At 41.1% G+C, this 16,431-nt stretch overlaps 1 protein-coding gene across 1 annotated transcript in view; it reads left to right on the top strand.

Moving 5' to 3' along the window:
* Positions 1-16,431, top strand: part of LOC124289731 (N-alpha-acetyltransferase 15, NatA auxiliary subunit-like) — a 29,409-nt gene that overhangs the window by 2,794 nt on the left and 10,184 nt on the right. The window contains 17 exon segments of the mRNA XM_046726405.1: positions 302-386; positions 1,264-1,368; positions 2,294-2,382; positions 2,665-2,733; positions 3,398-3,417; positions 3,419-3,530; positions 4,922-5,189; positions 6,123-6,218; positions 8,600-8,614; positions 8,813-8,926; positions 9,334-9,506; positions 10,228-10,380; positions 11,162-11,290; positions 11,933-12,082; positions 13,010-13,073; positions 13,620-13,807; positions 15,141-15,249. Of these exon segments, the coding sequence (XP_046582361.1) occupies positions 302-386; positions 1,264-1,368; positions 2,294-2,382; positions 2,665-2,733; positions 3,398-3,417; positions 3,419-3,530; positions 4,922-5,189; positions 6,123-6,218; positions 8,600-8,614; positions 8,813-8,926; positions 9,334-9,506; positions 10,228-10,380; positions 11,162-11,290; positions 11,933-12,082; positions 13,010-13,073; positions 13,620-13,807; positions 15,141-15,249 (1,939 nt within the window).

Genomic DNA, 16,431 nt, shown 5'->3' with positions numbered 1-16,431 from the left:
GGCCTAGAGGTCAGAACTGTTGGCTTACATTGGTCCATGTGTGCATGTTGTTGGGTTTATTTACATTTACATTCCAAAATCACGATGCCAAGGTGCAATTGGGTTAGCTATAGGTAGCTTGGCTCGGAGGCTTGGTTCAAATTGCTTATTGCACCGAGGCATAGTGGAATTTTGTTTCTTGCATGAATCACTTGATTGGGGAAAACCCAATCATTGTATGAGTTGCCGTGATATTGCTGAGCATGCTGAGTGCCTGACAAATCCAATGTTTTTAATAATTCACGATCTTTTATCTTTGCAGAAATGCTATGAACAGAAGCAGTACAAGAATGGGTTGAAGTTTGCAAAACAGATTCTAACAAATCCCAAGTTCTCAGAACATGGAGGTAAGTTATGTTGTTGACAGTGTGATTGACAGGTAAAACAGATCCTTAGTGTGTCCCAGGCTTGTAGTAACAGATCCATCATCAACTATCTGTGATTTACCATCTTGGAGGTTTAGTAGGCATAGGATGTCTATAACTGGACTAGAGTGAGTGAGTTTAGTTTTACGTCACTCTAAGCAATAGTCCAGCTGTATGGCTGCAGTCTGTAAATAATCAAGTATGGACCAGACAATCCAGTGATCAACAGCATGAGCATCGATCTGCACAATTGGGATATGATGACATGGGTCAACAAAGTCAGCGAGGCTTGGTGACTTGGTTGATCGTGTCTAGGGGTGACTATTTAGGGGGAAACAACTATTGCGATAGCGATAGTCTATCATGACCAACTATTGCAATAGTTCTTTTTCTCCTTGAATAGTCTCATCTGAAGTCATAACTGACAAACTGTTTTAGAATAACAGGGGCGGATAACTCTAAATCGAAGTGAACGAATCTGGTACTTCCTGTATTTTGCACTGCACATTTATCAACATAAGTCAATTCCTAAACTATCGATAGTCACACATCCTATCAATGCACCCATATTTTTTCTTTTCCACCATCAATAAGTTGCTGTCGTAGACTGAACAATTGTAATCAATTGATGGTTCGATGCATCGTTAAGCCCTTGTGCCATCATGTCATCATACCCTCATGGTGTGGGATGCTGCTCAAGATATCAATCACAGGTTTGACTGGTCTAAAATTTGCATACATACCTGCCACTGTCATCATGGTCAAAGTGCTGAACTATTTCTGTGAGCAACGTTCAACAACAAAGCAGGTGAGGTTCAATATGTGAAACTGATCATGAATCTTATATTGTATGTTGCAGAAACTTTAGCAATGAAAGGTTTGACACTGAACTGTCTAGGTCGCAAGGAAGAGGCCTATGACTATGTTCGACGTGGGCTTCGGAACGACCTGAAGAGCCATGTCTGTATCCTTGAACCATCTGTATACGTCATGTATCAGAAATGTAGCGACAGGTATCACAATCACAGGATCATGTATATATACTCAGTTCCAAAAGAAAGTGAATCACATAAAACTGTGATGCAGTGGTGAATAAAGAGATTGATGTTTGCATGTGAAAAGACACAAAGAAACATGGGTACTTTAAGTGAACATAAAAATTATAATAATTCTTAAACAGACATGTTTTGTGATAATGTCAAAAAGGCGGCATTAGGTTGCAAACTATGGTAACCTCCTCAGGAGACATGTCTATGTCTGCCATGCCCTCCCTCCTTCTCGCTCTCTCTCTCTCTCTCTCTCTCTCTCCCCCTCTTTCTTTGTTCTTTCTTTCTGGTGATGCCTGGTTGAAACAGGTCCTCACATGCCCCATGCTCCAGAGATGCCAACTCATACGATTTTATCATATTCGTTACGGAAAAAAACACAAAATACGTGACAACAGTAAAAATATACGAATTTAAAAAAAGATACATTAAATTATCAATAGCATATGTACTATACATAACATATTGCAACCACATTTTATTCAGCATCAAGCAATTTGTTTTTACTACTGATTTAGGTGAGTGCAGTGTTAATAACAAGTTCTTAGAATATCTAAATATTCTGTATTAAATATGAAAATTCTTTGGAAAGGTAATACTAATTTTGAATTTTTTTTTACTAATTTTTGCATCAGTTTTTGGCCAAAATACTAATTGGCCTAAATTAGGGTTGGCATCTCATCATACTCGCCTCCCTGTGGGATGACAGGAATGTTCCAATGGTCAGGCTCTCTGACTTGGCTGATTGTGCAATAACCAAACAGCATGAGCAATGACTCATGCCTTCAGTCACAGATTAACCTTGACTTGATTATTTGTTGTCATCCTTGACCAACTGTCCAGGCTGGCATGTCTATGGCCTTCTCCAAAGGTCCGACCGCAAGTATGACGAGGCGATCAAGTGCTACCGCAATGCTCTCAAGTGGGACAAGGTTTGTTTTTGTAACATTTATCAATTAAATAATACTGAGTGTGAATCATAAATTGACTGTTATTGTCCAATTTGTCTTCACCATATGTATCAAGTGGTAAAGGCCTAGGGTCAGCATCATCAGACTTTCATGTAACCATGGTAACTGAAAAGGTGTTGGACATGTTAATCCTAATTGTCTTACAGACTTGACAGTCCTATTTGTCAGTGCAAGAGTTGAAACTATTATATTTTATTCTGTTTATTACAAGATAATTAATATTTAGGTACATTTGTGTTTCAGGACAATCTTCAGATCTTGCGAGACTTGTCGTTGTTACAGATACAGATGCGAGATCTTGAGGGGTACAGGGTGAGTAACAGACAAAACAGTGCCCAAACTTGACATCGGCTACAAATTGTTAGAACTATTACATATATCTGCAAATATACACCTGGAAATAGGTTCAGCACCAACCTTCCATATTTTCATGCATGTTTTCATACATAATCAAAGAACTTTAGGACATCTAGTTCTTTCATATTAGCTTCTGACCGCCTTGTGGTGTAATGGTTAGAGCGTCCGCCCGGAGACCCGAAGGTCGCGGGTTCAATCCCCGACCGCGTCATACCAAAAGACGTTAAAATATAGTACTTGTTGGTCGCTGCCTGGCGCTTGGCATTAATGGGTACAACAAGGACTGGTTGCCTCGGAGTCAGTATACGTGTCTGAGTGGGGTATTCATGCTTCACTGCAGCATGGTATCTCAGTGGGCTAGAACTATGAAACCAGCTTAAGTCTGGGCTAGTACAAGCAGCCGCACATACACGCATGCACGTCGTCATATGAGCGAAATATTCTCAAGCACGACGTTAAACACAATTTCACCTCACATCACTTGAGCTTCTGCAGAATTATCCCAAATCTTTTGACCACGAATGTATGTAATCCAGCACTGCACAGTCAAAATTGAAATGATTTACCAGTTAGCAGGTTTGTCTTCCTTATATGCACTGAACCATTACCTGTCTTGCAGGAAACAAGGTACCAGCTGTTGGCTGCGGCCAGGTCAACGAGCATCATGGATTGGCTACGCTATGTCATATCATCTTCTCAAAGATTATGATATGGCTCTCAAGATTCTTGACGAGTTTAGGAAAACGCAAATGGTAATTGCTTATGCAGAGAGTTTAGTGTGGCTTATACCCAAGACAAACTAATGCTGCACGTGATGTTTACAATAGATCCTTCTGATTACTGTGAGGTCAATTTTTACTGATGCAGCTCATACTGTCAGGCGTGGGGGTAGCCTAATGACTAGACCGCCGAAAACCCTCGTTTGATTCCCCACATGGGTACAATGTGTGGAGCCGATTCCCGGTGTCCCCTACCATGATATTGCTGGAATGTTGCTAAAAGCAGCATAAAACCATAATCACTCACTGTCGACAGTGAAGAAGACATACATACACTGTATGGTGATAAGGGGCGGTGGGGTAGCCTAGTGGTTAAAGCGTTGGCTCGTCACGCCGAAGACCCGGGTTCGATTCCCCACATGGGCACAATGTGTTGAAGCCCATTTCTGGTGTCCCCCGCCGTGATATTGCTGGAATATTGCTAAAAGCGGCGTAAAACTAAACTCAGTCAGTCAGTCAGTATGGTGATAAGGAGGATTAGGTCACATGATTGCCCTCATGATCTAGTGGATACAGAAGTTCGGTGGCTCCATTCCCAGTCTCATCAGACCGCCTCCGTGGTGTAGTGGTTAGAGCGTCCGCCCGGAGAGCGGAAGGTCGTGGGTTCGATCCCCGACCGCGTCATACCAAAAGACGTTAAAATATGGTACTTGTTGGTCCCTGCCTGGCGCTCGGCATTAATGGGTACAACAAGGACTGGTCGGCTCGGAGTCAGTATACTGTGTCTGAGTGGGGTATTCATGCTTCACTGCGGCGTGGTATCTCAGTGAGCTAGCACTATAAAACCAGCTTCAGTCTGGGCTAGTACAAGCAGCCACACATACACATACACACGCATGCACGTTGTCATATGAGCGAAATATTCTCAAGAACGACGTTAAACCCAATTTCACCTCACCTCACCCCAGTCTCATCATCCCAGAAGACCTTTAAAGATGGTACTTAATGTTTCCCTGACTTGTACTCAGCATTAAGGGCATAAAACAAGGACTTGGCAAAAAGTCTGGATACTATGCAGTTTGAGGTATTCACTTACGCTATGGCATGGTATCTGAGCAGGCTAGCACTATGCAACCAGCATAGTTTACTGCAAAACGCTACATAATCGTGAATGAGACTCTAAACCATATTTCATATCAGCTTAGAAAGCAATGGTTCAATGTACTGAGGTTGGAGGGGTGATGACTTGGGTTGAGGGCACTATACATGCACTTCTGACTGTTCTCACATTTCAGTCGTGATATAACTTGAGTAATGTTCAGAGCAGAGGTTAACATTTTCCACATGCATAGAACTAACAATCCCATTATTCACTCTTTTCATTCAGTTCATTGTGATAACTGAATTGTCTTTTGTCCTTCAAGCCCAAGCCACTTGACTACGAACATTCAGAACTGCTGATGTACCAAAACCTGGTGATGAGAGAGGCAGGGATGTATCAGAGGGCACTAGACCACCTAAAGACGTTTGACCACCAGATCGTCGATCGCCTCTCCCTCCAAGAGATAAAAGCGGAGATCCTTACCAAGTTGGGCCGTGCTTCAGAAGCTGTGGACATCTATCGAGATTTGATCAACAGAAATCCAGAAAATTGGGCATATTACGGAGGCTTAGAAGAATCTGTCAATCCAGGTGTGTGGTGGTGATTTCCTATCTCCATGCAATGGATTAAACTAACAAAGGCTTTCAGTATTTTGTATTAATGCAAGAACAACATTTATGAGTACAATAATTGTATCTTAACTTGTTCCAATATTGCAGCACATGATGTTTACAATAGATCCTTCTGAATAACATGAAGCCTACTTTAACTGATGCAGTAAAATCTTAGACAAGGTTTAATGTCAACGCGGTGATTCTGAAATAAAGTGTAAGATCTGTTACTGTAATGCTGGCTAATTGTCCATATGTCGCCCTGAGAGGTTACCGACATCAGTGCTGAAAAACCTATAGCCATGATTAACCCATTCAATTTATGCCATAAGTTTTGGTTATGGTTTAAATTAATGCATGGGTGAATGGGAAAGGTCCAGAATTGGATACTTTAGCCACTCTTAGAATATTATCAAAACTAATTATAAATGATACTAAGAGGAATATGTAATAAAAGCTGAAAAACACAATGCAAGTTAATTAATTACTAATAGAAAAAGTAAAAAATCATCTCTGTATGATGGGTGTGATGTCCTTTTCACAAATGTTTGTCCAAAATTTTTTTAAAAGCCACTAAGAGTGTGTGTAGTTTTATCTCTGTACATCCATGAAGGTCCGGGTTAGAATGTACCTTCAGTAACCCATGCTTGTCATAAGAGGCGACTAACGGGATTGGGTGGTCAGGCTCTCTGGCTTGGTTGACACATTTCATCGGTTCCCAATTTCGCAGATCAATGCTCATGCTGTTGATCACTGGATTGTCTGGTCTAGACTCGATTATTTACAGACTGCCATGCCATATAACTGAAATTTACTGCTGAGTGTGATGGCTGGAAAGCAAAACCGAAACTCACCCACCCATTATCTCTGTACATTCATGCTTGTTAATTAATTATTTATGACATGTTCCAGCAACGGAAGCTGAACGCCTACAGCTGTACAGGGATGTGCATGAGAAGTATCCAAGGGCGTCCACACCAAGGAGAATACCATTAACATTCTTAACAGGTGAGTGCTACTTTTACATGTATCCCTAGGGAATTCTACTGCAGATTTACGTACCATCTATACAATCGTTGACAGGAACATGATGATTGCTTGGTGTCTGTGTGACCTGGCTTATTGTCATCACACCTGAATAATCATGCAGTCAGCTTCATTGTCAGGCCCACACTTCATCGTTCAATTCTGCAGTGATATAGCAGCTTTCACTCACTTGGTGTCGCCTGATGGTTGGATGGTGGAGTAGCCTGGTGGTTAAAGCATTCACTTGTCACACTAAGAACCCAGGTTTGATTCTCCACATGGGCACCCATGAAGTCCGGGTTAGAATTGATCTTCAGTAACCCATGCTTGTCTTAAGAGGCAACTAACAGGATCGGGTGGTCAGACTCCCTGACTTGGTTGACACATGTCATTGTATCCCAATTGCTCATAGCTGATCATTGCTTTTCTGCATATAGCTGGAATATTGCTGAGTCTGGCTTAAACTCACTCAACTTGTGAAGCCCATTTCTGGTGTCCCCATACGTTATGTTGCTGGAGGGGTGGTGGGGTAACCTAGTGGTTAAAGCGTTAAGCTCGTCACACTGAAGGCCCAGGTTCAATTCCCCACATGGGTACAATGTGTGAAGCCAATTTCTGGTGTTCCCAACCATACTCACTCAGTATATTGGTGGAATATTGCTAAAAGCAGTGTAAGCCTAAACTCACTCACTTACTGCTGATGGTAGTTAGCCAGCTCAGAATACTGTATGTGAGTGGGGTATCCGTCATTAAACCTTGGCATGATATCTCAGGTGGCTAGCAACAAAACCAGTAGGCTGGACTAGAACAGCAGCTTCACTTCCTTGTTGCTATTAATTACAGTTCTGTATATATGATGTGAAGTACCTTTTACATCTTCCAACCTACTCGGGTTAGATGGCTGACTTTGTGTGCGGGCTGATAAGATGCCTGACTCTTGAGGGTGTGGGTTCAAATACTGGATGGGAGTCAACCCCAACAAAAGTATTAGAATCTGTAGTTTACTGAGAAAGTGTAATCCAGGGATTTACCCCAGTATTTGAGGTTTGAGGGCCCTTGGGACTCATATTCTTAATTTTCAGGGTCCTGAATTACAAAATGGGGTCAAAGACACTTAAATATTATTATTTATATTTTTATTGTATTGTGTATCATGATTATCACATTGTTACAGTAATTAAATTGCAATTGATACCATAACGCAGCTAGTTGGAAACTCAGTGGTTACTTATTGTTACTTGATTGGAATTTTAACAAAAATTATTTGGACTTTTCTGCGTCCCTGTGGATAATAAATTTACGTTGCATCCATTGTCAATTTTATGTGTATAGGGGCCTTGGAATTTAGATCCTGTAAATCCCTGGTATTCCCAAATATAACATTTTACATGTTAAAGTATGTCAACATTTTATAGGTCTGTCTAGAAGTTAACTGCCTCCATGGTGTAGTGGTTAAATCCGCCCGGATAGCGGAAGGTCGCGGAGTTCGATCCCGACAAGCGTCATACCAAAAGAGCGTTAAAATATGGTACTTGTTGGTCCCTGCCTGGCTTCGGCATTAATGGGTACAACAAGGACTGGATTCGACTTGGAGTCAGTATAATGTGTCTGAATGGGGTATTCCTGCTTCACTCTGCGACATATATGATCTCAGTGGGCTAGCACTATAAAACCAGCTTAAGTCTGGGCTAGTACAAACAGCCGCACATACACCGCGCATGCACGCGTGTCGTCATATGAGTGAAATATTCTCAAGCATGGCGTTAAACCAAATTTCACCTCACCTCACCTGTCTAGAAGTCAAGCTACTTATGATATCAGCTATGGACCATTATTATGAAGACTAACATGTACAGTCTGTGTACTCCACATAGCTTGATTATTTTCTTGTTTGAGTGGCATTTTAAAAGTTGGGACATACAATGTTGAACAAACTTTATGGATAACAATTTCTTTTATTTAAAATGAGTGCAGCGTTCGATACAGATTCATGTAGTTCTTAACAACAGTTCAAGAATCTGTATCAAAACGTCTCATGAAATAAAAAAGAAGTTATTTTCCATGGAGTTTATTCAAGCTGTTGATTATTGATGAGGGTGCTCATGCTGTTGATCACTGGATTGTCTGTTCCAGACTTGATTATTTACAGACTGCCACCATATAGCTGGAATATTGCTGAGTGTGCTGTAAAACTAAACTCGCTCACTCACCGTTGCTGAGGGCAGCCTCAAACACGCATCAGTCAGATGTGAAGTAGTCTTGATAGGAAACTCCTTTGTCATATTAAACGCCATCACTGATGTAACTATTCTCTGAAGTTGTGATAGTAATGAATGCTATATTGATGGCAACTTTTCTTGTAGATGGCGTTTTGAGGGGCTGACAAAAATATTAAAAGTAGTAAATATGTTGTCAATATTTCGTTCTTCTTTAGCGGCAGGGGACATTGCCATATTAGTGGCAAACACTTGTTTACTCTTGTCTTGGAATGTTTACCGTGTCAAAATAAGCAGGTGATCTTGCTGAAATGTAATGTGGTTCTGGCATTTTTGTTTGTGTGAGAACAACTCTCTGCTGAATTGATCATTTCTGTATCCATCTATTTCTGTTTCAGGTGAAAATTATAGAAGATCTGATCCTAGACTATGTGAATAATTTGAGTACTACAGGATACTTTGATGCCAATGTGGGTAGGTACACTGAAGTCTTAAAATTATGCTCTAGTGGTAGAGGCATTGCTGTGTAAGTTTCTGTTAACACTGATATTGAGGTATTGAGCATGTGATACTGTATCCTCGCCCACTCTCTCTCTCTCTCCTCCCCTCCTCCTCCCTCCCCCTCCCTCCTCCTCCTCCCCTCCCTTTTCTCCCTTTTATTGCTGAGTGCAGCGTTAAAAAACACACCAACCCTCTGCACCCCCCATTATATCACATTGAAACTATAATAGTATTTAGTCATGGTAAGCAGGGACAATTGTGAATTTTATGTTATGAAGGCAGGTAATTCAATATTTCAGGTATTTTACACAAGCATGTTGACGGATATATGGATCAGTATGTATGTGTGCCAGATAACATTGGCCGTTGTTTCGCTTCAGGTGAGAATGAAGAGAAGGAGCCAGCTACCGCCTTGCTGTGGACATACTATTACCTGGCTCAGCATTTTGACTACCTCGGTGACATCCGGAAGGCCATTCACTACTGTGATCTGGGCCTGGAACACACTCCATTGTTGATAGAGCTTTACGTCCTCAAGGCCAAACTACACAAGGTAAGAGAATCTGGAGGAAAACTCTGTCATACTAAACACATCTTTTGTCACTACCTCTACATGGGACCTAAGGAAATTTCATTACAGACCTGTTCAAGATGGTTTAAGTGACTATCAAAATGTCACGCTTCGGGTACCGTCACGGTTGATGCAAGCTGTTATGAATGAGTTATATGAGTTACATGTGTTGTGGCTTGTTCTGTGAGTGGTTTGGACTTTCCATAGTCCATAGGAAGTGTTGCCTTTAAATCTTCACCATCTATTAGAAGTATTAAAAAAATCATTTCTTCAGTTGTAAAATTTGGAGCAATGTCCCAATATTTTTCAAAGCGTATGTTATGAAAGTCACCAGTTGAACTTTGTGCCATAAATCTGTAACGAGTTAGTGAACAGGCAAAGAATCAGCTTCAGAACATTATGACAATGAAAACAAGGTAAACTCGAGATTAAGCAGGATCCTTAGGAATTGCTGCTGTATTTCAATCAAAGTACCCCTAAAATCTTAATCTGTTGGCATTAGGTGACGACGATGATCAAGTGTGAACACAGATATGAATGGAAAGATAACAATATATGGATGGAGACTTCTTTCTTGCTGTGGGAGTGCAATAAAGAAGTTATTCCATATATTGTTATCTTTCGTTACTGCCCAACTTCTAAATGCCTCTCAAAGAAGTTACTGATATGAATGTTTTGTAATGTCGTCTGCCTCTACTTGTAGCATGCAGGTGACATTGAGGAGGCTGTGCGGCTGATGGACGAAGCCCAAAGTCTTGACACAGCCGACCGCTATATAAACTCCAAGTGTGCCAAGTACATGCTGCGTGGTAACCTCATTCAGGAGGCGTCCGATATGTGTGCCAAGTTCACCAGGGTAGGTACAGCACAGCAATAGTTTAATAGAAGCATGTGGTTCCCAGTCGAGGTTTTCACAGATCTGGCCTGCGAAATAGTAGCTTTGCAGTTATATGTCCGGATTTGTAGTATTTACTATCAGTATGGTGTTATAATGTGGTCATCTTTCTCTGGAATACTGTCCGAACTCTTCATACTCAAGCATACATTTATGCCAGTCATATAGTAAGATTGCCTTCGTGGATCAGGGCCTAGATTTTCTAAGCTCTTAGCGCTAAGATAGTCGAAAGTTAATGTTAATGTTTGGCACTTACGACTATCTTAGCGCTAAGAGAGTTCGAAAATCTAGGCCGAGGGCCCAAGTACATGAATTACCTGTAATAATAAACATTTGAACTATGGTGTAATGGTGTAAGGTTGTAGATTCTGTTTCTGTTTAGTTTGCAGAAATTGTTAAAAAGACGCCGAAGATAAGAACAACTGTCATTTTTGTAATGATGGCATAGTCTTGTTATCAACCAAAAGTTTGGATGTGTTGCCATGGATAATATCAGTATTATCACTTCCAGCTCAGTCCATCATTCCAATGCCTCATCTAGCTAACCACAAAAACACATTTAAGGACGACCCCATGCTTGCATCTTAATATGGACTGACTGACAAACAGTAGTAATTTGAAAATGGGTCTGAACATTTTTACTAGTTTGTTGCAATTTAAGATAATTGCCGTCATATTTTATGTTTAGAAGTAAATGTTGCAGTGAAAATGAAACCTAAATGAAAACCTGTTCTTTCTTCAGGAGGGTGTTTCTGCAACAGAGAACCTGAACGAGATGCAGTGTATGTGGTTCCAGACGGAGAGTTCTGCCGCACACCAGCGTCTGGGCAAGTGGGGCGATGCCCTCAAGAAGTGCCACGAGATAGATAGGGTAAGCAGTACATGTTCCTATGGGCACTCCTGAGGACGTTAAGTCACTCCAGCGAATGATTTTTCGTGATTTTGATTTCTTTTTGTTTTTGTTTTCTTCTTCTTTTTTCTTTTTTGGCTGGGGCGGTGGGGTAGCCTAGCGGTTAAAGCATTCGCTCGTCACCCTGAAGACCCAGGTTCAATTCACCACATGGGTACAATTCGTGGAGCCCATTTCTTGGTGTCCCCTGCTGTGATATTGCGGGAATATTGCTAAAACAAAACTCACTCATCTCTTTTTTCTTTTCTTTTTTGAGCTAAGTGATAAGTGGATCACATCAGTCCAGATAAGCTGAATATGTATACACAGTATCACCATTACTCAATTAATTTTCACTTATTTGCGTACATACGTGCTATTCACAAAGCCTAATGACTGATTTTGAACATTGATGTTGCTGCACATGATGTTTACAATAGATCCTTCTGAAATATATGAAGCCAACTTTGACTGATGCAGTATCATGTTTTACATAGACATATATGGACCAAGTCTACAAATGTAGCTTGTCTTTAGATGAGAACATGGACATAGTGTTTATAGTGTACCTTGAGAATGTATGAGGTCAACTCCACCTGTGATAAATATCGTTGGTCTTTTCAGCATTTTACAGAAATCATTGAGGACCAGTTTGACTTCCACACCTACTGCATGAGGAAGATGACGTTACGGGCGTATGTTGGCCTGTTGAGGTTAGAAGACAAATTGAGGAGTCACCCCTTCTACTACAGGGCTGCTAGGATAGCAATAGAGGTACTGTTCTTGCTTGTTCTTCCAATTTCCTGTTTTTCTTCTATTTACTATTTCGGGGCGGCGGGGTAGCCTAGTGGTTAAAGCGTTGGCTCGTCACGCCGAAGACCCGGGTTCGATTCCCCACATGGGCACAATGTGTGAAGCCCATTTCTGGTGTCCCCGGACGTGATATTGCTGGAATATTGCTAAAAGCGGCGTAAAACTAAACTCAGTCAGTCTATTTACTATTTCCCCCCCATGAGGATTCCAGATGTGAATCCAGGTCAGAATTGGTCTTTAGCAACTCATGCTTGTCATAAGAGGCGTCTAACTTGATTGGGCGGTCAGGCTCGCTGACTTTGTTGACAAATGTCATTGTATACCATCTGCGTAGATCAATGCTCATGTTGTCAAACACTGGGTTGGCTGTTCCAGACTCGATTATTTCCAAACCACCATCTTGTATCTGGAATATTCCTGGGTAAATTGTTAAATACCCACTTTTGCATGAAGTATGGTGTACTGAAACTTCAAAGGCTTTCAGAACCTGATGTTAAAGAATTGTAAAAGTACTTGTGTTATGGAAAAATTAGGATTGGTGTACAATGATTAGACTTACTTATACCGATATTGCTGCACATGATGTTTACAATAGATCCTTCTGAAAACAACATGAAGCTTACATTAACTGATGCAGTAAGATATTCAACATTATAAAAGGGATTGAGGGGCGGTGGGGTAGCCTAATGGTTAAAGCGTGAGCTCGTCACACTGACGACCCGGGTTCGAATCCCCACATGGGCACAATGTGTGAAGCCCATTTATGGTGTCCCCCGCCGTGTGATATTGCTGGAATATTGCTAAAAGCAGCGTAAAACCCAACTCACTTACTGTTAAAGGGATTGATGATGTCACACCAGGATTTCAAGATCGTTGCTTTCTTTGCAGATCTATTTACATTTACATGACCACCCGTTTACGGAACATGAACAAGAAAATAACCTAGATACAGGTAAGAGCCTCATTAAATCAAGGAATTCAGTTGCGTAATGTAAGTATGTGTCTACACATTACATAGATAATGCTCCTACTGTTCATCACTGCATTGTCTGGTCAAGACACAATTACTTACTGACTGCTCCCATACATTTGGAATATTGCTGAGTGCGGTGTTGAAAAAACCCATATCCACTCAGATTTGGTTCAGAGATCTCACAGCTGGAGATACATATGGTCTATAATCAACTGGACAAGTAGCTTCAACCGATAAATGGTGACAAATTGCCGCAGGAATTGAACTGAATTTTTTTGCCTTTTATGCATGTGTCTCTTGAAATATGTTTTATATTTACTGCTTTCTTTTTATTCTTTATTCGTCATATCAAGTTCAATTTCCCACATAGGTACAATGTGTGAAGCCCATTTCTAGTGTGCCCTGCCGTGATATTGCTGGAATATTGCTAAGAGCGTCGTAAAACTGAACTCACTCACTGTCTTAGTATCATGTCGTGTGCGCTGACAATACACCATTAGTTATGTTCCCTCTTGGATTTCACAGAAAATCTTAGTCCTAGTGAACTGAAAAAGATGAAACGGAAACAGCGGAAGGCAGCCAAGATAGCAGAGATGGCTCGGGAACGGCAAAGAGCAGAAATGGAGAAGAGGGAGTTACAGAACAAGAAAAGCCAGGATGGAGATCTGGATGGTCCCAAGGAAGAGGAGCTTGTGCCAGACAAACTGGCTAAGGTATTAAACATAATGTTTTAGAATGACAAGCAATTGTCACTCTAAAGCATACTATTAAACTATGTTGTGTCAATATTCCTCATCAATGCAATCCCAGTTGCGTAGATTGATGCCCATGCTGTTGATCACTGGAATGTCTGGTCCAGGCTTGATTATTTATAGACCGCCACCATATAGCTTGAATATTGCTGAGTGACAACAAACAACTAAACATAGATGCAATTCATGTGTGTCTATGTGCAAATGCTAGGTTAGTATTTTCCCCAAGATAAATCTACTTGTCAATTTGACAAGTGTGAACGACAGCATGAAAAGTGAGGTATGAGGTAGATGGCGAGAGTTACCTGCTCTTGGCTCTAGGGGGCCAAGAGAGGCCCTGTAGGGGTGATCTCACAAGACAAAAACAAGTTTTTGGTTTTGTAATAAAAATTTATAAAGATACTGTTACAGGACATTTTAATCCGTATATGTACCTCAAGGAGGACTTTCTTCAAAGAATCAGTAACCTCTACAGGGTTGTATGAATTTGTCATACAAGGCAACTACATCGTTTGGTAGGTCAGGCTTGGTGAATGTGCAGCACACCCCAACAGCATGGGATATTCTAATACCAATAATTAGTTTGTTTGGTCGAGACTTGATTGCTTGCATATGACTGGAATATGCCAGACTGAAGTATTAAAAACAAACAAATCCATTTTCAGTGTTTTTTCTTCATATCCACTGTCTGTCTCGCCAAACATAACATCCTTCAGTTTACCCTGAAAAAAATATTTGGACAGTTAACTATGCACCTTTGTTGAACCATGATTGCTTAATAATCACCAAGTATGAAGATCTGAATCTGATTGATTGATAGTGTTAGTCACTAGGTTGTCTGGTCTTGCCTTGATTATTTACAGACTACCATTATATAGGTTGAATATTGCTGACTGTGTCATTAATCAACAAACGAACATAATTGCAGCTACTTTGGTTATGCAAATTAATGCTGAAGCCGACAAGTTCTATGTATTGCTTACCGGTGAAGGTCTGGGTGAGAATATTGAACTTCAGTAACCCATGCTTGTCGTAAGAGGCGACTAACGGGATCAGGAAGTCAGGCTCACTGAATTGGTTAACACATGTCATCGGCTCCCAATTGCACATATCGATGCTCATGCTGTTGATCTCTGGATTGTCTGGTCCAGATCCAATTATTTACAGACTGCCGCCATATAGCTGGAATATTGCTGAGTGTGGCGTAAAACTAAACTCACTCACTCACTCACCTATGTATTGCTACTGTGCCTGTCCTGCAAGTAATGTTCATGCACTATTTACCACTTTGTAGGCTGAAGACCCTCTGGAACAGGCCATGCGCTTCATGAGGCCCCTGCAGCTTCTGTCACCTCGGAGGGTAGAAACACATGTTTTAGCTTATGAAATTTACTCTAGGAAAGGTAAGAAATTACAATATACCCATGTTGTAAAACTGTGACAGAGTAGGTCCAAAGTACCATCGATCAGTAGGTAGATATTTGGCCTGAAATCTAAACAGAAAATATTCCTGAAAAAGGAAACATTCCTGACAAAAATCTGTACATATCCATCCTCATGGTTTTAATCATGTAGTGGGGCGGTGGTTTAGCCTAGTGGTTAAGGACCGCCTCCGTGGTGTAGTGGTTAGAGTGTCCGCCCGGAGAGCAGAAGGTTGCGGGTTCGATCCCCGACCTTGTCATACCAAAAGACGTTAAAATATGGTACTTGTTGGTCCCTGCCTGGCGCTCGGCATTAATGGGTACAACAAGGACTGGTCGGCTCGGAGTCAGTATAATGTGTCTGAGTGGGGTATTCATGCTTCACTGCGGCATGGTATCTCAGTGGGCTAGCACTATAAAACCAGCTTAAGTCTGGGCTAGTACAAGCAGCCACACATACACACGCATGCACGTCGTCATATGAGCGAAATATTCTCAAGCACGACGTAAAACCCAATTTCACCTCACCTCACATACTGTAAACGTACTTATTTTCGCGTGGTGCAATTTTCGCGGAATTGACAGTTTAGACTACATCGCGCGGTCAATTATTCACGCAATCAGTAATTGCCGGAACTGCCAGGTGTCTCTTTGGCCGCCACTAATAGCAGTGAAAACAAACAGAGTGGCTGAACCTGTCAGGCGGCGTTTATTTGCTTACTCACAGGAAATCCCTATCTGTGCGATATACTAGTACACAGTAACCCGTTTACTCCCGGAAGAGATGAAAAACACATCAGTATTATGTTCCGAATTCTGACGATCTGACTAATTAACTTATACTGTATATGAAGCTCTTTGTGATTTCAAACAAGCCGGGTTGTTGTGAATGAGATGATTGAGTGTTAGTGACTATTCGCTTCATGATGATACATTTGTATCTAAATGAATAAATAAAATACTGCTGTATTATTTCTTTCCGAAGTCGTTTCGCGGGTAATCCGCTTTGTATCAAACCATCTGTCATGTGACCAATTTCCATGGCGGCCACAACACACATTGCTGTTTTCGCTAATACGTCGATGGGATTTGGCTCATTATTTAATTATGTTTTGGGAAATCCATTACAGCGACAGTTAAGTTTGATTCTTTATGCTACTATCA

This window comes from Haliotis rubra, unplaced genomic scaffold (genome assembly GCF_003918875.1).
Source record: "Haliotis rubra isolate DU_JTF1 unplaced genomic scaffold, ASM391887v1 Scf1, whole genome shotgun sequence".
Taxonomy (NCBI): Eukaryota; Metazoa; Mollusca; class Gastropoda; order Lepetellida; family Haliotidae; genus Haliotis; species Haliotis rubra.
Note: the sequence above shows the minus strand (reverse complement) of the source record. Positions and strands in the feature narration are given on the sequence as shown.